General features: G+C 45.9%; 1 protein-coding gene across 1 annotated transcript in view; it reads left to right on the top strand.

Annotated features, from left to right (window-relative positions):
* The window catches only part of LOC119385467 (4-pyridoxate dehydrogenase-like), a 106539-nt gene that overhangs the window by 46501 nt on the left and 36145 nt on the right, over nucleotides 1-23893 (top strand). The window contains exons 7-9 of the mRNA XM_049413998.1: nucleotides 4051-4190; nucleotides 11805-11874; nucleotides 15228-15298. Coding sequence (XP_049269955.1) covers nucleotides 4051-4190; nucleotides 11805-11874; nucleotides 15228-15298 — 281 coding nt within the window. The remainder of the gene's footprint in view (nucleotides 1-4050; nucleotides 4191-11804; nucleotides 11875-15227; nucleotides 15299-23893) is intronic.

Raw genomic sequence — 23893 nt, 5'->3', positions numbered from 1 at the left:
AATGCTTGCTTCTTTGCAAGCAATGACGCTCATTGGTAAGGTATTGCAGCGTCTTCCGTATCACATTTACAGAGTACACGCTAAAGTAAAACTTGTACTTCAAATCAAATCATTTCGTCTCACCATACAATTGATGTTGAGGACCATGGACAAATAGTCAGCACGATTGACGTGGTGTTAATAAAATGCTTTCTTAGGCGGTTTTTAATTCCAAAAACAAGAAACGGGATTTCTGCTGACCTGTTCCCTTAACCGCAGTAACATTCACTCCAGCGTTACTTAACTCTATTAACCATATTTATGGCATTGTTGAATATATGTTACTATTCAATTAGTGGGTGATTCCACGTAAGATCGAACAAACGATGGCTGGTCGACCTCTCAAATTTATTTCAAAATTTTATATATTATTGCCTGATGAGTGGAAAGAAGAGATCCGCAATTTGTTTTGTCGCCAAAAATTTTTTCGAACCACAGGAAATCAATAATGACGAAGAGGTGGAGTGGAGCGCTCATCCGCTCTGCTGTTTTGGCCAACTTTCGTTATGAATTGCACAAAATATATTAAAGTTAGGTAGCTGAAATTTATTTACCTAAATATATGCATGTTTTTGCTTCTGCTCAGGTATTTTTAGTTTTTATGTGTAGTGTAGATGTTTTTATAAAAAACCTCAAAAATGGCCCAATCGGGAAAATTTTCTTTACTTTGAAGGTCTTTATCTCAAAAAAGCCTTGTAGCAGAGGTACGAAAATTCCGCATTACGTTCTTCGCATGCGTATCTAGCAAACTGCCAAATCTTGTATTTATATAACTTTTCAGTAAAGAGATATGATCGGGCTAAGTTCAAGAAAACACCAAACAATGAAAACTTCTGACGACAATTAAAAAAAAAAACATTTTTTAAATTTCTTAAACTTTGTCCACTTATTCTCCTCCACATCAGCTTTCACAATCATTAAAAACATGTTGCATAATGTTGTTGCACTAATAGTTACGGCCCGTCCAATGAGACCCTTAGGCAAGGATGGGCAATTCCTACTTCTTGCCCAGCAAGTGTATAAAATGCAGGCAGGATTGAATTTCTTTTTATTAAAAGGTCAGCAGGTACCCAAAAAGGTGTCGCCGGCACTGAAGACGTTAATTTTGAAATTATTTGGTCACTGCAGCGGCCACGAGCGCGGAGCTACCGAGTAGGCGCGCGCGCACCCGAGATGCTCGTTGTAAGAGACGGCGCAGTGAGAGCTCGTTCTCGCGTCCTCAGACCGATTGAGTTCGAAACAGCAACACCTCTTGGGTGACTTGAACGCACGTGCGCCGGTAGTCGCAGTGATCTGGTTAATTGCGTCGTTTTCATTTTCAGGGGACATAAGAATGTCATCGTTAAACTGTGCGTTCCGTGAAGATCTTTCATTGTAGTGGTAGCAAAAGCACGCGTAGCACAAGTAGTCCGTCTCACTGACAGTCACTGATCTTTCGGGCTTTAAACGTTCCTTCAAAGCATTTATGTCTAGGTCGGTAACTCTGCGAAATTTTGGCTTCTCTGCAATAATTAAAGGAGTAGTGACACAGTTTTGAGACATCGCAAAAGGGACATTTTTTGCTTCGTTGGTATGCAGTGTCCACGCTGTCCACACACTGGAGTCGGAGAACACGTATAAAATATTTTAATTTGACTTTGAAGTTTTCGTCGCTGAGCATTTGCAAGCCAGGCACACTGCAAGGACATTATCCCGACAAGTCAAGACAGTTCCTCCGAGTTCGCGAGTTCTGCGTCCTGCATGCAGCCTAAATCGTAGAAATCACTGTCAGGGTCACTGGACGACAATTCACTCATCGTTGTCTATTGCACCACGATCAGATGACGGATTTCCCGCTAGTACGTCGCGAATTTCTGTATCTCCGTGACGTCACACTGCTATGAAACGACACTGAGAAGCCACCCCCTCGATATCGAAACCGAAAGTGTCTTTTTAAGGTGGCGCTAATTAAAATATATAGGATGCATTCCCAGGCACCACAATAGTCGTTTTACGTTTCTCGACACCAGTATTTTTATTTAGGGCAACAATCCGAAATTTTTTAAAATTCGTGTCAGTACTCCTTTAAGCTTCTTGTGCTTCGAAAGGAAGTCTCCACAATAGACTCATTCAGAGCTATACTTTCTCGTCATGAGACGCACAGGAGGAGTAGAGTAAGAGCAAAGCACAAGAACTATCCGCGCCGAATGAAGTGTGAACAGCGCACCGAACGCGCGGCCAGTTCACGCCGTCTGCTGCCGACATCTAATACAGACAAGCGCATCCGGTTACCGATAGTTTTGCTTTTCTTTCCTTTGACAATCCATATTTTGCTTTGCCACTGGAGCCCCACGTTCATCCTTTCCACTGATCGCAACTGGCGCAGCGCAGTTTCTCTGGCAGCAGCGTGCGTGAAACGAGCGCTTATAGCTCCCTTATAGAGTTTTCATCTTGCTTCCATCTCCGCCGTGTTATCAGCGCCTAGCTGAGATGCGAACAGAGGGCGGATAGAATAGCGAAGCTCCAGTGCACGTGCGTTCATGTCACCCGAGAGGTGTTGCTGTTTCGAACTCAATCGGTCTGAGGACGCGAGAACGAGCTCTCACTGCGCCGTCTCTTACAACGAGCATCTCGGGTGCGCGCGCGCCTACTCGGTAGCTCCGCGCTCGTGGCCGCTGCAGTGACCAAATAATTTCAAAATTAACGTCTTCAGTGCCGGCGACACCTTTTTAGGTACCTGCTGACCTTTTAATAAAAAGAAATTCAATCCTGCCTGCATTTTATACACTTGCTGGGCAAGAAGTAGGAATTGCCCATCCTTGCCTAAGGGTCTTATTGGAGGGGCCGTAACTATTAGTGCAACGACATTATTCAACATGTTTTTAATGATTGTGAAAGCTGATGTGGAGGAGAATAAGTGGACAAAGTTTAAGAAATTTAAAAAATGGTTTTTTTTTAATTGTCGTCAGAAGTTTTCATTGTTCGGTGTTTTCTTGAACTTAGCCCGATCATATCTCTTTACTGAAAAGTTATATAAATACAAGATTTGGCAGTTTGGTAGATAGGCATGCGAAGAACGTAATGCGGAATTTTCGTACCTCTGCTACAAGGCTTTTTTGAGATAAAGACCTTCAAAGTAAAGAAAATTTTCCCGATTGGGCCATTTTTGAGGTTTTCTATAAAAACATCTACACTACACATAAAAAATAAAAATACCTGAGCAGAAGCGAAAACATGCATATATTTAGGTAAATAAATTTCAGCGACCTAACTTTAATATATTTTGTGCAATTCATAACGAAAGTTGGCCAAAACAGCAGAGCGGATGAGCGCTCCACTCCACCTCTTCGTCATTATTGATTTCCTGTGGTTCGAAAAAATTTTTGGCGGCAAAACAAATTGCGGATCTCTTCTTTCCACTCATCAGGCAATAATATATAAAATACTGAAATAAATTTGAGAGGTCGACCAGCCATCGTTTGTTCGATCTTACGTGGAATCACCCTAGTATATCTTTTTAGGTTTTACTAATTATGCATCACTGTAACCGACAGCTCCGTCGTAGGGTGTCAGTTTTGCAAATGTAATTGACAGAAATATCACCTTGTTTTTCATATCGTTCACAGAAATAAGTGCGGTATGTTCCTAGACCAAATCCGCTAGGAAAGTAGTATTGGCAATTTATTTCAGGTTTTTCCCGCGTACAAAACAACATAAAGAATGGAGAGCGCTGGAGCTCGAGTAAATCTTTCATCACCAATGACGTTCGCAGAAGGAAGAACTTTGACGTCGCTCTTTACGCGCACGTGACGAAGGTGAGAGGCTCTTTATGACTGATGTTTCCTGCGTGCAAAATGACCATTATTCTCGCCATAGATAAAGCTTTGTGTGCAGCGCATAAACCTATCAAATTCGCCGCCGTATGATGTTTCTAAACAGTTTGTGTCTGCTAGTCCTCAGTTCAACAAATAAATTCAGTCATCATAAGTAATGGACTTTCGCAGGTGATTTTCGAAGGAATGACCGCTGTAGGTGTGAAATATAAGCGATACCTCAGAACACATAGTGTTCGGGCAAAAAAAGAAGTAATACTTTGCGCCGGAGCCATAGCGTCTGCACAACTACTGATGCTATCGGGCATAGGACCTCGGGAACATCTGGAATCATTTGGGGTAAGACGACGGTTTGTGTTTCTTCTCTGGTGTCCTTACAGTGCTGCTGTCATTGTTCCGTGCGGTGGGACAGTGGCTATAGAAAGTGCTGCTAGTAATTCTTCAGATACTTTTATGGAGGCGACAGCCTTGTATGTATCATGACTCATGAGCAAAGAAATCTCGTGGCAGGCATCGGCGGCCGGCGGCGGTGTGAAAAGGGTTGGTACCACATCTCACACGACATCAGAGACACATCAAATGATGCAGAGAGCAACTTGTAGCGAGACGTCACCAATTACGTCATCTGTTGATGCCATCCCATGACATCGTCGCTAGGCCAAAGGCGGGCCCAGCTCGGAGATAGTGCAAAACCAAGAGAGGTGCAGAGAGTTTATAAAGAACAACACAATCGAGTGGGGACGTCATAGCAATTTAACGAGTGCGAAGGCACATGCTTGGACTCTCCTCAACGTTACCTAGAAGGGCTGTCACTTCCCAATTATTTATTTTTTTGCTGGAATGTTTATCTATTTGACTACCCTTACGGTTAAATGCGTTTCCGAGGGGTGTGGAAGATACTGAAAATCTCGCGATAGAAGCTGTTTTCTACACCCTAAGCAAAACATTCAGCCAGCTCCACTTCGCAAGCACTGTCGAAACAGCGATGCTTATGCGCGTCATTCATCAGGTTATCCGTACTTCTATGTTTCTCAAGTTTTCCTTTCGCTTACCTTCGGCCTCCCTTGCGCGAACATCGCGGTTGGTTCGGCGACGACACGCCCGTTCTCGCGTCAGGTCTCGCTGGCGATAACGTCGGGTGGCTTCTTCATCGAGAGAACGAGAAATCTTCGCCATTCTGAAAGTGCAAACTCCTGAACACTGACACTGATACTCCAATGCGCCTCACCGTCACCGCATCTTGGCGCGTTTCTCGAAGGTTCACCCCTCGACATGCTCCATTCGCGGCCTCGCATATCGCAGCACGGCGCAGCCCTCCCCTTCCAAGCGAGCCTGACTCTCGCCACACTGCAAGGCCAAAGGCGACGTCATCAGTTCTACGCCGACCCCGGACCTGAAAGTCTCAACTAATAACAGCTTCGCTGTTAAAAAGGAGTGTGTGTGTGACTCCTTTGGGGGAGTCTTGACTTGCCACGCATGACTCTCTTTAGACATGCATGTCAACTCTTTTGTAGGTCACACGACTCTTCGAACAGAGTGTAATGATCTCCAGAGCTGACGTGCCTCTTTTAAGAGAATAATATACGTGGAAAGTCAAAACTCCTCAAAAGGAGTCACACACACTCTTTTTTTTCTTAGAGTGTACTAAAGCATTGTTAAGTGCAAAATTATCTCTACAAGGCGGAACAACAAAAACTTGTTGCGACAGCCAATGACTCAGGATGTAAAGGCTATTTCATGGAGGTGATACTGGAAGTACAACTACTTAGCGCAGATAAAGCGCGGAGAGTTTGTCGTACTAGCTTGTAGGCAGAGCTAAAATGCATAAGTGCGTCAGGTTAATATATTATTTTCTGCAGAATATGCGCATTCCAAACAATATTCCTAAATCATTTAATGGTTTCTGCCTTTTAGAAAATATGCATTTGAACGTGTATTTTAGAATCTTTCAGAAGTGAAGCTCACGCGAGGCGGTTAAATAAATGGAATGAAAGCGTACACTCTACACATCGTTCTGTGATGCAGTAATATTGCGCTTTGCTGGCAACCCGTAAGCACCACATAACCCACGCGAGTTACGCTGTCTTCCGAATCGACACTAGTTTCAATGGGTTGTCTACCGGATCAGCGCATTCATCTGGCACGTTCTCTAGATGAGGCGCATTCTCCACGGCAAAAATGCCCTTAGCAGACGAGAAGGCATGTAGGACACGGCACGTGATATTACATGGTCCGCAACTGAGAATTGCATTGGGCGCGTAAGGAGTTGCTCCAGTTGCGTTCAGTGGCACGACGCATAGCCTCCACTATTATCCGGAACACGCAGCTAATTGTTGCAGCGTGTCCAGCCCTTAGCGATTCATATCTTAAAGGACGCAAGACGCCAGCGTCTAACATAGCATTACACATGTGTCTATGCAATCTAGCCAAATGTGCCGATACATCAAGGAAAAAGGAGAAATATTGCGGAAATAACGTTGCAGCTTCGAAAGAATGTCTGCCGGGTTTTTTCGTGCTTGCTCAAATATCACAATTATTTCTAAATTGCATGTGACAATGAGCCCCGAGTATAGCAAATGAATGCGTATTTGCAATAATGCGCTGTGTGATAGCTCTTAATTTAGCAGTAATTGCATTTCCTCCGAATCTCAATAAAGTTAATTCCCTCTCTCTATCTCTTTCTCATGTTAGCGTATATTATAAAGCGTGGCGGGAGAGCGAAATAACAACCGGGCGTCACACAATGCGAATAACATAACTAGTGGGTCTTTTAAAGCTTCCAAGCAATTACAAAATGCTCAGTCAAAATTCTTCATCGTCATCAGCCGTCGCGCATAAAGAAACTGCACATAATGCCTTACAGATGGTACCTCACTTCTCCGCAGAATGACGAGTAATGCGGTGGGTGCTTCCCAACTTCACAAAAAGTATGATTTGTAGCGTAGTGGGTATGTTGCTAGTGTACTTGTATTAGTAGCCACAAGAGAATTTATAACGGGCTCTACAAATGCCGCTATTCGAGCTTTCGCTGTGACTGTGCTGCGTTTTCCGCGCAGGCCTGGTGTTTTTTTTCTGGAAAGTCAAGATACACCAATATTGGCTGACAAGTAAAATACCTTTTACGCCCTTAGCAATTCATTGATTTGTAATTAGCAACGTCATGTATATTGAGTTTGACTTGTTTAATCCAGTGCGAGTATCCCAATTGGAATGAATGTACTGACGTTGACATATGCATAAGAATGCATATGAGTTTCCGTAAATACGATACCACGCGCCATTGAAGCGTTTCTTTTCTATAACATCAATGACACTTGTTTCGAAGAGCAGCTGTAGGTACAGTCTCCAGTACAGTGTTGCGCCGAAAGACGACAATACGTTGCCACGCTATATGGAGTGGACATATATTGGATTGTCGTTTGGAATTAGGAACTACTAAAACAGAAGCTTCGCCGTCATGGGCTTAATGAACATTTTGCAGCGCACTGTGCAGAACAATTCGCCTTCACCTGGCAAATTCACGGGGCGTAAGGCGTCGGGTACTTCGGTGAATATTTTACGTAGTGGAAGTGCTTGTGGCAGCAACAAGAATTTCTGAAATAAGAGAAACACCATCATATTATGACTGAGGGTATGTGCTTTAGAGTGAGTCCAAACATTTGAATTAGGCATCGTATATGGTCAGTAGAGAACGAACTAAACTATTCTTGTTCTCAGGTATATATTGCACAAGACTTATTGAGATCCCAGTATCGGCGGCCGCGTTTTGGACGAAGGGGAAGCTTCTTTAGGTCCGTGTATTTATATTTAGGTGCTCCTTAAAGAACCCCAGGTGGTCCAAATTTCCCGAGCCTTCCAGCACGGCGTGTCTCATAATCATATTGTGGCAATCAATCAATCAATCGTTTTATTTTCCACTTCAGGAAGTAGAGGGCATAGGAAGAAAAAGCTCTTGTGAGCTTGACTAGGCTTCCCAACCGATTACTGTTCAGCATACAGTGACGGTATACAAAAAACTGGCCTACAGAAGTATAAACACGCAGAGAGCATACATAATTAATGCACATATTCACAAAAAAAGAACGCAACAGGTGCACGCAATAAAAACATACATCAAAGATAAGTTCAAAGCTGACATTTTAGGTATCAGCTCACGAAAAGAGCATGAAGCGCAGGCCTGCAACAAGAAATTAGTCAGACATATTAAGATAAAAATTGTGAAGGCACACATCCATTTCATGTTTGACATAAGTGAATGAAAGGAGCCCTAGAAAAGGTACTTCGGTTCCTTCATTAGCTGTTTCTATGCTAGTAAAAGTGGTGTGCACATTATTTAGTTAAACTGCTAAATGGCTTCGTCAGTTTGCGGAAAGGTGCGTAGCGCATATTTGCAGTCAACGAATCATGTTGCTGCAGCGAGTAGCAACGCTATTGTAATTCTTGATGTCTTAACTTGGCGATCCGAACAAACTAAAAATGTTATTTTTTTCAAATTTACAGCTTTGAAGCGTTTACTCTTGCACAACAGGGATATTCCCATCTTTCAGATTAAAGTCGTTGCTGACCTTCCCGTAGGAGAAAAGCTATACGATCACGTCTCTGTGAACGGAATCGCTGCGTCATCGGCAGAGAACATCGAAATTAACTATTATTTACTATCTACAGTGCCGAAGTATGCCCTCTTTAGAACAGGTAAGCAGAGTCCAACAAAAGCTGTATAGATCTTGTCTGTGTGAATATTAACAGCGGAGCAGCTTAAGCTTCAGCTCCAGCCAGGGGCATAGGCAGACATTTTTCTCGGGAGGGAGGCGGTGGTTACGGTCACGCTGTGCCAGCCCCTGGCTACGCCACTGGCTCCAGCAGTTCCGAACGTTGCGCAACACACTGCACAGCTGTTAAAGGGACACTGAAGAGCAAAACGATCTTTCTCATATCAGTAAACTATTCTTTCACGATATCAAAAACACCACGTTTGCTGTGAGAAGACGCTTAGTAAGCGAGAAAACGCGCAAAGACAAAATGAGGGTAGCGACGCCACCTTGATGTTTCCGGACCATTCACCGTGACGTCACATGTTTTGACGGCGCCTACTAGGGACTACGTAGCTCCTAATCGGTAAAAATGAAGTACATTCTCCTGTGAGGGGGCCATATACCTAATATGCCAAGTTTAGAATAAAATTTGTTGAGCCAATGGCGCCAAAACACAATAAATACACTTTGAAATCCGTGACGTCACACGAACAAATTTCAGCGCAAAATTTAAAAATGAAACTTTGAACTTGATTTTCTCACCTATAAAAAACCTCTGATGGCGGAACTAAAGACATTAGAATTCTCTGAGCACATTTTATTGATCGAAACCGATTCATTGTTTCTTTTAGTGTCCCTTTAAGGGTGCTTCCGGTAAATTGTAAGGCAGTAGATAGATATAGTCATTTATAGCGTAGTAAGGGATACTAAAGGGAAGGGAGTGTGAGGAAGAGTATTGAGGGTGAGGGTATGTGTATGGAGACGGTGAGGAAAAATGGTGATGGTAAAGAATAGTAAAGAAATGGAATGTCAAGGCAAGAAATGCTTGAGGCGAGGAAGTGGAGGAAGATTGCTTAGCCTTGAACGTTCTTTGCTAAACCGCGCTCTTTATTGCCTAGCCTTGCAAAACTTTGATGAGGCTTACCCTCAGCTCCACTGGTCATTGGTGTTCCCAATAGCAAAGCTACGCCTAATTTTTTTCTTGGGAACATATGGCTAGACGTAAAGTCTGGCTATCAGACTTTACGTCTGATATACGAATTCCATATGGTATATGGATCTGCGCTTCATATTCGTAAAAAACCTAGGCGAGAAAAGCGTAGGAGGGGCCAAGATCTTGTTTCATAAACATACTTTAAATGTCAAGCTTTTGTATACACAATGTATATTTCAGAGAGTTTTCGCAACTAATGAGATACCATCGATATATGCATAGGCATACGCACGAGGGGGGCACGGGGGGCTGCCGCACCCCTGGTCACCTAAAAGGGGGGGGGGACTGCCTTAAACAATGACCCCCCTAGTAACCTAAGAGGAGGGGGACGCAAAGTCTGCCTCGTACATTGACATATATGAGGGGGGGGGCGCTGCGATGAGCCTACGCCCTCCCCCCCTGATAGGGAACCCTGTGCACGCCTATGGATATATGTGTGCGACGTCCGGCAAGAATAATTTTGGAAAAAATAGTTATAGTAGACAAGAATTTTAATTCATCCCCCATGGCACATTGTAGACCTCAAAGCATGCAATATGTTTATGTAAAATGTAAATCACGGTGGAAAGAAGAGACAACATTTGGTGGCGATCCTGGCTCTCAAGAAGAACAACTAAGTTTTCATAATATAAAGAAAATGCAGCTCAATAAAAAGATCACCAGAAGGAAACGCTTACAGCAGACAAGCGCGACATAATTGTCCTTGTCTGTTGTGCTTCCTTCTGGTACTCGCGTTGTCAGCTCTGCCTTTTTTTACTATGTTATACCAACTCGCTCACATCAAGCTCTTCCTACAGTCTGTTTCAAAAAAAAGGAAAGAGACGTTTACCAATAATTGGACGGGAAGACTTATACTCAGGTGTCGTAAGAGTCCTTGGGATTGCAGTTTGGTGTCCGAAGCACACAGGTAACAAGACTATGTTTGTAATATGTATGCATACAATTCAGTCCACATGGTAACAGATAAGTTTACGAGCATCTTTTATAGCGAACGCTGTTATGAAATCACAACAGCCGATTTTGGTGGCGTAGTTTTCAGACACCGCCGCCACCACCGATGTCCATCATAGCTATGGCGCATAATGAGAGAAACAAAAGGGGTTTCGACGAAGACTTGAGCCCAGGCAGCTCGTACGGCAGACGAGTACTCTACCAGCGAGCCACGCCGGCCCTTGAAAGCCCTGCGCAAGAAGACCCCATACAGGCGTCATGTCATGAAATGAATCGGGTTAACAGATGTAACGTAGCGTGGCAGAAGACTAATGTAACACGATGCTTCACACAATGCGAATTACATAACGAGTTGGTGCTTCAAGGCTTTCCATCCATCCCAAAGGGCTCAGCCATAATTCTTCATCGTCATGAGCCACAGCATTACTTACGTGCACATAATGCCTTACAGATGCGTAGTGGGTACCTCGCTTCTCTGCAGTATGATGAATAATGGCATAGTGGGCGCTTCCCTACTTCGCAAAAAAACTATGATTTATGACGTAGTAGATAACTTGTAACTGTACTTGCACTTTTCACTCCAAGTGAGTTACTGAGTCACCCCAGTAGCGGGCACTAGAAAGACCGCTACTGTAGCTTTCGCTGTGACTGTGCGGTGCGTTCCGTGCAGGCCTAGCGTTCTTTTTTTTTGACAGTGAGGACGTTGTGCCTTCTCCAACGTGTGTATTACTCAATTAAAATAAACAATTATTATGACAGAGTTCTATTTGACTCTGCATATTCGTGCATCGTCTCGCAGACACACAACGAATCAAACTATCCTACCAACGACATGCAGTGGTCTGAATAATACACGTTGTGTGCGCGCATCATTCTTTGAAGAAAAAATGCTGTGCTCATAGTTACGTTCGGAAGATGGGGGAATTATCAGAAAGAAAAAAAAATTAGATATCGCAGAATACAGGTATTGTGGTCAATCAATTATTGAGCAATTATTATACTCAATCGAAAATTCGAATCGAAATTCCCAAAAATATTGTGCAAATAAACCGGGTGCTCCCTAGCGCTTTCAAAAATCGACTCTAGAACGTTTATTATCTAGCAACAGCTGTAATATAAAGATAATCTTCTCTTAATACGGCTGTGTTTACCGCAGTCTGCAAGTTTGCTGCTGTCGAGGGGTGGGGAGGTTTATTGTAAGTCTAGTCCGTGTAAAATAGCTTTTAAAATGAGTGGCGCAGTATTGGGCAAACGCAGGTGAAGAACGAGGGACGACCGATGAAAAAGCCCGTATTGGTGCTCGTCTCACACTTGTCTCATGTTCTTGGTACGTGTTTTTCCTTGTTTGCGTCATTTGCGCCCGTGAAAGGAGGTCAGAATTTGACTTACTTAATATAAACGGTTGCTTGTCAGAAATGAAGTGACTGATCGTAAAGGGAAGACAGTAAATTGCAGCTAGAGAATTTCAATACTTGCTTCTACTAAACATTCATCGCGATATTCGCTACCATGTTACTTCCGTACTAACAAAAATGTGACGTACTGTTAGCCAACAATACGGTTACGCCCACTTGGTTTATATACGCTGTTCGCATTGCCGCATGAGGTCAGTTCTTTTATAAACGCACTGAAGAAAGCAGAACGGTATCACGTTCTTCATTTACACTAAATAATAATTGCTAATCAGTTCATGTAATTACAGTGGTAAATGCATAGTACATTGAAATGTTAATGTAGCAATGTATCTATAGGGCATCAACGAACTATGAACGGCAACACATATACGCACGTGCACGCACAATATCAAGGCTTCTATGAGGCGTGTTCCCTAACTGAAAGGTTATAGCTATTAATGGCCCTACTTCTGGGTACCACACGTTGTACCAGACAGGAGCCATGTTTCAAATTCTGTGTTTTGGGCCTAGGTGCTTATACCTTAATGTTTACGTATGTGCGTCATGACGTAGCAAAAATCTGTACCTAATTCCAGTGTAATCACGAACATTAGATGTTGTATAAATTTTGCACAAGGCTGTTACAATTGCACCATTTGGTACTCCAGTCACCAAAGGTGATGTTCTTTAACATAGTCTCCGTGCACCTCTTCATTAGTAAATAGGGTTTAAATGTGTGTTGCAACACCTTAATTTTTTTTGCTGAGCAGTATACGATAACGGTTGCATAAAAATAAATAAGAATAAGAGAAATAGTGCGTTTTGCCAGCAATTTCGGCCACGTATTGCTAAAATGTAGTGCTAGTCCCGTAATTTTGAGTGAATTTGAGCTTCTATAAATACACAAATTCAAATTTTCCTATCACGGTGCGTCCTCAGTTGCTGTAATATAATTAACGACATTGACTTGTAAGCTTATATATTTATTTTCGTATATATCGTGAAGCCACTGGCGTTGTGATTTCTTCGGTAAAGTACCGCCAGGTTATCTTTACTGCGCTTATACAGCAATTAGGAACAGTGATTTCAGAACTATCTCTAGCGGAGCAAACGTTGTGGGCTCATGGTTTCTCCGCTGGGCACAAGGTTGTTCTAATTAGTTTTCATTGCGAACCTTCACGTGTGGACCACAGAAATATTACGTCACATTCATGACGCATTGTTGAAAGTTGTGACAGGCGCTACACTGATAGATTTGGTCTTGTGAAGCATATGACTTCGTTAGTTTCATTAAAGGGCCCCTAAACCACCAAGACGTCGAAATTTGGTTGTGGCGTGGGAGTTGTGCACGAGTCTACAACGAACACGTAGCCGTGAGAATTTTCCCTAAGGGTGCCGTAATAGCGGAGTTACACGCGTTTGATGATCGAAACGCTGCGATCGCTCGTCTCGCTCTTTCCTTCCCTACCCTCTGTTCTTCGGCTGGTCTCTTATCCTAAAGCCGCTATGCCCTCCTCGACGAGTGCCCGTCGGAATCTTGCGTGACATACGTCATCGCCGACGCGCTATTCGAAACAGCATCCATTTATGGTTGCCGCGGCTCCGTGTTTCTCGGCCAACCGCTGTTGTCGCCGCGCCGGCCCGTGCTCCTAGGAACCGTGCCGGTATGGACCCTGTGTTGCGTGCACGCCTGCAAAGAATCGCCAACCCGATGGACCCGTGCGGTGGCACGACGTTCCACAGCACCTCCGCTCTAGCACAGGCAGCTGCTTGCAGACTAACCGAACGTCGTAGGTTCTTGTTCGACCAGTCGCAGCATCGATTGTCGATAACATCCCAGATGCAACATGTCGACGTCGCGCATGTCACCGGAGAAGCCGGAAAGGCGCTGAGAGGAGAAGGGATTGCTTCTTGGAATTTGTGGCACGCCCGCGGCTTGTTGCGCTGCCGCGTGTGGCATCATTGATCGAGGCGGCATTATGGACACTATGCGTGTGTTCACTTGAAATGTATAAAAAAATATCGCAGGTGGTTTAGGGGCCCTTGAAGGCCCCTAGAGCAAGACTGTTATTCGAAATGCGCGGCTGTTATTTAGGAAAACAATTCTACGCACAAGCTTTACAACAATGTTTTGGCGATGCATGCGGAAATTTTAATATCCTTCACTACTCTCAGTCAAGAGCAGAAAAATTACACCATCTCCCCCTAAAGGGGACCATGAGGCGATGCGAAGCCGGAGCACTTGCACAATCGCGTTCCGTTGGCGTTCATTGGGCCTCGCGTCGTGGAACGCGAAGAGGGACGCTACGCGCGTCGTATCTTCCATCTAGCCTGGCCGTTAATTCTCACAAGGCGAGCGGGGAACGCGGTCGACAGGCGGGCGAGAGGGGGGCAGCTTAGGAGAGGAGAGAGAAGGGGAGGGGGCGCGCATGCGCTCGAGCTCATCGCGGCGTTACGCAGGAGAGAATTTTGGCATGTCTAGCCCGCGTTTCAGAAGAAGAGTGGAAAGGGGTAGGGGAGAGAGGAAGTGGAGAGGGTATGGGAGATGTAATGTGGAGAGAGGAAGGGGAGAGGGAATGTGGAGAGGGGAAGGGGAGAGGAGGAGTTCAGAGGAGGTGTGTGGAGAGGGTATGCGCATACGCAGTAAGGGCGGTCACGCCGCACACCACCGTCGGATTGAGCTCCGCCTTAAGATACTGCGCATCTAAAAAATTTCACCAGCTGAAAGTGGATGTACTGCGACGCTGTTAGCCATCCATTCTGACCACAATTGTCATTAGAGGAGAACCACCACAACATGTGATCTTAGACAACATCTACAAAACGTCTGATCTTTTTACTTATAATCTGTACCGCGCGAATTATCGCTGTGGGTCGCTAGAGCTAATTTTCCTGAGTTCTTTTTTTTTTTTGCTTGTGTAATGTCTTCATTATAAACGCCAACTATGCCAAGCGGTTTGCCTTTCTATTGTTTCGACGCATGTCTGTTAAAAACGGCAAGAAAATATTCGAGGTTGTCAATGGCACTCCTTGCTAGCTCTGCCAGCACCTACCTGAGGAAGTAATTAACTTACGTTCGAGGCTAACAAACACATGCGCTTATTAACCATTCGCTATCTTTCAAAGAACTTTTAGGTCATTGGGTAGCAGAGTGATATTTCAAGCTTACGAAAGTGCCCGGCCTTACGAATTTCCTGTTTCAGGGCCACTTACTCATGCTTACGGTGTCGAATGTGTCGCCTTCCTAAGCACGCCAGGCACTGATCCCACGCACCCGAACATTCAGTTCCTTTAGTTACGCTCAATCCCACTACTGTTGAAGCAGGATACCTAGCCGGTCTAATAGGAATATCGCAGGTGAGTTCCAGTTTTCACATCACTGCAGTATTATTTCAGCATTGATCTCTCATTACGTATATCACTGAAGAAGTGTGATCGACGAGGTTGAAGTTTTCAAATTAGTAACCACATACATTCAATGGGTGGTATTACTATTATCCTTCTCATTATTAGAGCGAGATCCCTATTACTGTGTATCCCAAGGTCATTAATCACGTCGCAATGACCTGGAGGAGTTGGAGCGCAAGTGCGGCAGGTGTGACGCCATGCCACGTGATCCGCTGCGGTGAAACGTCGCAGATGCGCGGCTCGGCGTCTCGCCGCACCGGCCTTAACCCCCCCCCCCCCCCCGGTGCGGCGAGGCCCTTAACACCTACATGCTGAAAACTCCTAGAGGTCGAACAGGCCCTTAACTGCCTAGAGACCGAAATTTAGTTCTGGAGTTGTAGTTGTAGAAGAGTCTACAGCGAACGCTAGCTGAGTTACGCGCTTTCGATATTTCAAACGCAGCCTTTGTTAATTTTGCTCTTTCCTTCGAGACGCTGTATTCGTCGGCTCGTCTCTCCACCTCCCCGAAGGCGCCTCCTCGCCGTGTGAGGATAAAGAGCTGGGAGGCCGCGCAGCTGCTAGCAGACAAGCAGGTTCTGAATCGCCCACTCAACAGCCCGTTGCTCGTGGCACCACCTATTCGCACAGGTGACGTCACGACGGCCGGTGGGCATAGAGGCGCGAAGGCGAGAACGCGAGCGTCTGTTGGTGGTTTCGGGGCCCTAAAACGGCTGCTTCGCTGGCATTTGACCAATGAATCTTTTTATGTATGGTGCGCCGGCTTGGCCGTCTGTGCGATTGATTTAGCACAAGCGACAGGCTGAATGCAGTCATTGTCCAATCTAATCAATAAGTATGTACAGCTTGACGGCAGGTTGCAAAATCTCAAGCAAACGCAATGTGGGCTGCAGAATCACCGAGCAAAGGGAGGCCGGATTAGCAGGTCATTACCAACCATGGAAGCGTGCCAAAATCGAAGCTGCTGCAGCAGCCGCCGTCGTTCCACAACACGAATAACAAGGAGAAGAAGCAGCCGAACTTTATGAATCACTATGTGCGTAATCTTGTAAAATCCAAGCCAAACATACATTTTCTTGCGATAACTATGTATACAAGAGCCTCAGCCATTTTTTGTCTAGTATTCTTTACATATTATAACTTATAAATATGATGCCTGTTTCCAAAGACTACTTGAAGACCTTTGAAAATCTCCTAAGTAAAACCAAACTTTACGGAATATGCTTAAAGCATTGAAAGAATATGAAAGCGAAAGCCTAGTTGAACCCTTGGCTTTGTGGAATGAACCTGTGAGCACAGGCGACGACGTAGAGGCTACGTGGACAGCTCGGGAGAGGCAGAGACATGGGGCCGACGAGGACTGGCGCTGACTTCCAACTAACCTTCATTGAGACGATACATGAAAAGAGAGAACAAATAAGCAGACGTGATCGCAGTTCATTCATTTGTGCATGAACAGAGGAAGTGAAACAGTAACCTACATGACAGCAAGAAGACAGTGAAATCACAACGAAAAACATCAAGAAAAGCAACCGTACATAAGAGGTCGGTTACTCTACGCATGTATCCTCGACTTAAGTCCCTTTGGCTTTCTTGGTGCTTGCGCTGTTATTTCGCTCTTTTTTTCTGCAATCTCAGTTTTTTTCACTTCCTGTCTTCATGCACAAGTGAACGAGCTGTGATCACATGTGCTATTTCATTTTCTGTCTCCATGTAGGGTGTTAATAAATGTTAGTTGGAAGTCTGCGCCAGTACTCGTCGGTCCCTTGTCATTTTGCCCCTCGCGCTCTGTTTACGCAGCTATGCAACAGCAGCTAGCCCGGTCACACACCTTGACGTATAGGCACAGTGCAATGTAGAAAACTATTGACGAAATCGGTGATGGGAAGAATGAAAACAACTGTTATTGTCAAGGAAGTTCATTATGTCAGAGCATATGAAATGTTCCATGATTTCGCAGGGGTGCTTCTTATTGAAGTGGAGCGGTAATTTAGAGGGGTTGTTTGTCACCTGATTTGTGGATTGGAAGGCCGTTCCCCTCTACCCAGTCTTCAAGCAAAATTCGTGTTTGAAGTGACAGTCCGAATGGCATTGAAAAATGCGCAACAATAATTTGTTTAATGCTTTTAACATTTTGGAGTTAATTGCCTCAACGCCAACCGTTAATTTCAGAGTTAATTCCCTCTACTCAACAAGAAATCCCTAGCAGACATCTGAAAACGAAATAACTGGCCCCAGAAATCACGGAAACTCCACCACTCACCACAGTTCCACGAAAGCGTGGTCATGACCCCTTCGGTGGCCATACTCGTCAAGAGGAGGTATCGGTGCGAACACTTCGCGTGAGCGCGGTTGTGACTCCTTCAATCTGCGCGAACGATGGGTACACCGAAAGAGCTTCGAGCTTCCCATTTTTTACAGCGAAAGCTGTTATGAGATCATTTCACCGGCCGTTTTTGGCGCCGTAGTTGTCCGCCGCCGCCGCCGCCGGTGTCCGTAACCAGTATCGCTCGAAATTCTCTTTCGAGAATAAGAAAATTTCGCTCGAAATTTTCTTTATTACTTACTTTTGCACCTCATACAATAATATTACAGTGCATAAACAGTACATACAGAGGTAAAGACCGGAATGGTTACATAGTGACTAGAATTCCTTTATACGGATAAGTGGCTCAAGATGTTCGAGCCACTCTGGAATTGGGTCTTTAGTTTTACACTCTTCAATAAACTTCGTGATCATTTGGCGGAAATATTCACGAATGGGCAGTGTATTGATGTCGGCATGGCGGACTGCCATGTACTTTTTCCAAATACTGTGGAGGCCGAGCAACATAACAGTATCATAAGGTGCTCCATCGTCTTCTTCATTAACTGGTAAAAACCTGATCCCGTAGGCATCAATCGGTAAATCTTTTTTTATAGTTCTCTGCCTGAGCCATGCCGGTGCTTGAAACTGCTTCGCAATAAGGTCCTATACAGGCTTCATGTAGGGAAGGAACCACATTAGCATATGCAATATAGCGTGGTAGAAGAGTAAAATAAGCACCAAGCGTCGCACAACGCGAATTCTGTAACCAGGCGTCACACAATGCGAATTGCGCAACGAGTAGGTTGTTGAATGCTTCCAACCTATTACAAAGGGCTCTGCCATAATTCTTCGTCGTCATCAGGCACAGCATCAACAAAGTGCGCATAATGCCTTACATGCGTTTAGCAGGTACCACGGCTCTCCGTAGAATCACGAAAAATGGCACAGTGCCTACTGCCCTACTTCTAAAAAATTACAATGATTTATAGCATAGTGGGTTCCTCGCAAGTCCACTTGTACTGGTTGCCAAGGAAGCCCATAAGCGCATGATCCATTTCCTCGGGATCTCAGTAAAGTTACAATGATTTAGAGCGTAGTGGATTCCTCGCAAGTGCACTTGAATTGGTTGCCAAGGAAGCTCATAAGCGCATGATCCATTTCCTCGGGGTCTCAGTGAAGTTCTTCGCCCCCCCCCCACCCCGTCTCTCTCCCACGTCAACGTATGTTATACAGCATGAAGGGAGAGGGAAATAGCGACCGGGCGTCACCCAATGTAAATTACATATCTGGTGGGCCGTTTAAAGCTTCCAACCCATTACAAAGGCTGAGCCATAATTCTTCATCGTCATCAGTCGTCGCGTCAACAAAGTGCACATAATGTCTTTCTAGTGTACCTTTCTAGTGTACTTGTATTGTAGGCCCAAAAAAACTTACAACGGGCTCTAGAAACGCCGCTCTTCCAGCTTTCGCTGTGACTGTGCTGCGATTTCAGCGCATGCCTGGCGTTTTTTTTCCTGCGCCAGTGTGGAAAGCAGCTATGTTCCACAGTAATAGGGCAAACCCCGCTACTAACTACTGGTCCTGTAACATGGTAGGGCGCAGACAAGAGCGCCAGCGAAAGAAGAAGACGAGGAAGGTTGTTTTGGTGCTCGCGCTTGCTCGGCTTGGACCGCTGATCGCTTCATCTGTGGCAGTCTTCAAATAAACGCGTCACTGCATGAACGTTAAACACATACCACCAAATGGTGGAGTTGCTGGGTAGGGAACGAGGTCTTGTAGAGTTGGTGTAGTAGAACTGCGATGGTCAGTTTTCCGTTTGGGCGGGTGGTGGTCGATGAACCATTGGCGAAAGCGAACGTCGCCGCAGGGAGGGCGATCGACGTGGGTTGAAGGCGCGGCGGTTCGATGAAGAGGTGTCTGAAGTAGCGTGTGGAGGCATTGACTGTGGTGGCTCTGGGCGGGCGTAGTTGTAGCTGTCGTCAACGGTACATGGACAAGGGACGCGTCGGCGACAGAACCGCTCAACATGGCCGGGTAGACAACAGTAGTAGCAGATTGCCGTTTATCCGATGTGCGCCAAGGGTTAACGGAAGGCGTTGCAGGACGGCGATAAAGAGGAACGTGCGCGCCTGCCGGCGCGCGCGTTGCGTAAAAGGCGTTTGTTTGGGGAGCAGAGCCCGCGATGGGTGGCAGCGCATGTGACGGCCTTCTCGCAACGTCGGCGTAGGTGAGGGGCGCAGATACAGGCGGTTGCTGGAAAGTGGGCGGAAGTGCCTCGGAGACTTGCTCTTCGATGGTTTGTCGCAGCGGCGAAGTGAGCCCATGAGTATTGCCTGGGAGAAAGGGCGCAAGAGACAATTGGCGCGCCACTTCCTCTCGGATGAATTGCTGAATCTGCTGCGACAAGACCGCCGTGTCCGAGCTAGGACGTCGCGTGGAAATGAGCTGCTTTCGTAACTCATCGTAGCTTTGACAGTGCTGCATGACGTCGGCAACTGTTTGAGGGTTTTTCGCCACAAGCATGTGGAACGCATCGTCCTCAATTCCCTTCAATATGTGCTGCACTTTGTCGGCTTCGGACATGACAGGGTTGAAGCGGCGGCAGAGGCCTGCGACGTCTTCAATATACGAAGTGAAGCACTCGCCAGCCAGTTGGGCGCGATCACGCAAGCGCTGTTCTGCGCGGAGCTTTCCCACGGTTGGTCGGCCGAATACGCCCGCGAAGGTCCTTTTGAAAGAGGCCCAGTTGGAAATCTGAGCCTCGTGGTTGTTCAACCAGAGTTTCGGTAATCCTCTCAGGTAGAAGTGGACTTGCCCAAGTTTGTCGTTGTCATCCGAGCGAGTGTTGTTGACACTCGTTCATAAGAAGACAGCCAGTCCTCGACGTCTTGCTCATCAGTACCGCTGAAAATGATGGGATCCCACTCTCTTGGAACACCAGGACAGCGGACAGCTTGGGGTGTGGTAGCATTCTGCGGTGTAACATCGTTCGGCATTGTTGAAGGGGAAGGTAGAGCCCGGTTACGGAGTTCCAGGATGGAGAACAGAACAAGCACTCTCCACCACTGAATAAACTGATGAAAGGATCACACGTGCGCCACATATGTGGCACACGAATCGGCCAAAGCACCCTGCTTACCACTGGCCAACTAAAATGTTGAGAAATAGAGAAATGTGGTAAAAGGACGCAGGCTGCTCAAGTGGCTTTTCAGTATCACGCACGAAATGCCAAGCGCATGCGGCAAGCCAGCATTCCAGCCATGCGACTGATGTCGCGGGAAAAAAGGCGCATGGTGGTCAAACACATTTAAAACAGCATACACAAAACTCAAAAGGAACTTTCTGCAGCTTTGTGCGTCCTTAACGAAAAAACTGCACTTTTCTGTACGTATCATAAAAAATGCCCCCACCTCCCCGAAGGGAATCGTGAGGAAGCGCGAAACTATCTCTCCGCTACTCCGCCCGCACCACCTGCTCCGGTTGCTAGGGGCGAGGATAAGCGCGCGCACCCGCAGCTGTTGCTATGGGAGAGGAAGTGAGAGCGGAGAGGCGCGCGGACAATGCCGGACGCCTGACATAGCCAGACTAAGAAATGCATTCGCATTTAAAAGTGTATTGGGCAGCTGCACTTATCGTTCAAAGCTGGGACCGAGCAGAGCTGATCGGCACTCGGCTGGTCCTGGCTTGACTAGGCATACGTGCATTCATACACCCAAGTACGGAGCGTTCACGTGATTCCATTGTAAATCATGAGTAGAGTGTGCTAGAACAGGGGAATTCTCGGAACTGCCGCAGCACCAATGTACAGAAAGTGAAGCCAAAACAGGTTCAATCCGCTTGTGGCGCTGCGATCGCTAGTCTGCACTGTGCCGTCGTAAGAGTTGCGCGCGGCTCCGCCAAAGTGGTGAAGGGTTAGAATGCCCGCTTCCGACTCAGAAGGCCCGGCTGGGTGGCTATTCTGGACATTGTCAAATTCCGCCATGTTGTCAAATTCCGCCATGTTGCTTATTTGATTGGTCACGCGAGATCGTTCGCGTTGTGGCGCTGCAATGGCATTACGACACAGGAATCCGCGATGACGTAACGTGACAAAAAATAGTTAATTTTTTCGGAAGTAACGCTTCGCCGTGCCCTGCCGTGTAGAAATAAAGGTTTGGGTTGAACAACGAAACTGAAATATGGTACTAAGCTGTGCCTACGGTCTACTTGCGGCTTATCGAAACTACTGCCCGCTTAACGAAGAGCCACCATGTCTGCAACACGATTGGACATTGCGCTTATGGCGCCCATTGCGTCACAGGACCTCACTCTTTGTAGCGTCAATATGACGTTGCGTGACGTTGCATCCTGCCAAATTTGCAGCTTAAAATGTGAGAACGATGAAGTGCCCGAAATTGGCCGCCATATTGTTGTAAATTGAGTTGCTTGTTCGATGTGCAGCCTCACATACGTATGTGCACATATCATTCCGTGAGTTACTTTACAAGCATGTTTTCGGTTAATAATATTATAAAGTGTTGTACATGAAGCTTGCTTGTAAAAATAAAAGGTTACTGTTTAATTTGGCCTGTTCGAAGTTGCGGTTCTCGCCGCAGGAGAACGCTAGATTAGCGAAGCAAAATGGCGCTGCCCTTTGTCGTGTAGTGACTGGAACTGCAGGAAGAAAGAGAATTCCGCTAGTACCGCGATGTTTTTGTGATGACCGATCAATTGTTTCAACTGTGGTGCCGGCTGACGAAGGACATCGTGCGATGGCTGTGCGGGGAGCTTCGCCAGGACCTGGAGAGGCGGCGTACGGACACGAGATCAGCCCCGACCGTTGTTGTTGTTTTTCTTGAGCTATAAGTGCTTTGCGCCCTTCGCTTGTTCGCCACCGGCAGTTACCACGACGCGATCGCGAACAACGAGGACGTGGCGACGAGCTAGTCCAGTGTGGGTCTCACGATTCAAGCTGTCATGGAAGCGATCGTCGAGCGCCTCGGCAATGAATGGATCGCCCTCCCTGCCAAATGGAAGGCTTTGTCCACATAGATGCAAGATTTGAAGGCTGCATCGAGGTGGTCGACGACACGTTTGTGTGCATAAGTGCGCCGCATGAAAAGGACGACGCCAACAAGGCTGCTTACTTTTGCCGCAAGAACTTTTACGCCCTCAGCGCCATGGTGGTGAGAACAAATTTCATCTTATTCAATCTCGCGCATGCCGTTAGTAGAATGCAAAGGATGAACGTGAAATACAGCTTTTCGGCACTCTCCAGTATTTTAACGACATTTGCCGTGGCTCCAACTGCAGTGATAGAAAAGAACGCAGTAGTCGCGGTAAACGGAGTTTCCATCACTATTTAGTTTTGGCAGGGGTGACTTGACACCATAAAAAGTTCATCGAGCTTCATATTTGATCGCGGCAGCTTTTAAGAAAAATAATGCATGAAAGGAAATCAAATGTGCTGATTGCGCTCTAATTTCATAAACAGTGATATACAGACATGCAGTAACTGCCACATATGAAATGAAAGATACAGCTGTCGAAGCTGCGCTCCGAAAGCAACTCGAGAGAAATAAGTGCGTTGGACCACACAGTTACAGTTGTTATGCATGTAGCTGGTTGTATTGATGTTGCCGACTTCCTTCCAATGCAAACAACACTCTGCAGGTATGTGACCCACCCTGCCGATGACTGCCCTCGCACTCGGGGCCCGTGCACGACGCCTTTATGTGGAAGACATCCACCGTGAGCCAGGACTGGGCAGTGGACGCCGTGGCCAGGTTGGTGAATAGCTCTTTGGTATGCAAGCGTGAGAATGCTTGTGTGGTGTCTTAGTGAAGCCAAAACATTACTCATGGTAATCTTATTACACGCTGCATGGTTCTTAACTACTCAAGTCTCTTTGTCCAAATTTCTGCCCCGTATGTTATTACTGGCAGCTACCTTGGTCGAACACTATCTACTTTAGTGGTACTCGTGTTCCCTTGAATGAACATTCTCTCATGCACACATTTGAGAAAAGTCATATTGAGACCCGAGGCGGCACACAATAATCCGACTTGCTCTCAGTCTATAATTGCAACTTGTCTTTCTATGGTCATGGGAAAGACTACTAGTACAATAGAAAGGTGAAGCATGAAATAAACTTTCATGAAGACATTGTATGATCCTTTATTATAAAGTGGTGAAATAATAAATAGTAAGCATGCGATGACACAGAAAATGCTACACTCTGAGGCTATGTTAAAAAAAAG

This window comes from Rhipicephalus sanguineus, chromosome 3 (genome assembly GCF_013339695.2).
Source record: "Rhipicephalus sanguineus isolate Rsan-2018 chromosome 3, BIME_Rsan_1.4, whole genome shotgun sequence".
Lineage (NCBI taxonomy): Eukaryota > Metazoa > Arthropoda > Arachnida > Ixodida > Ixodidae > Rhipicephalus > Rhipicephalus sanguineus.
Note: the sequence above shows the minus strand (reverse complement) of the source record. Positions and strands in the feature narration are given on the sequence as shown.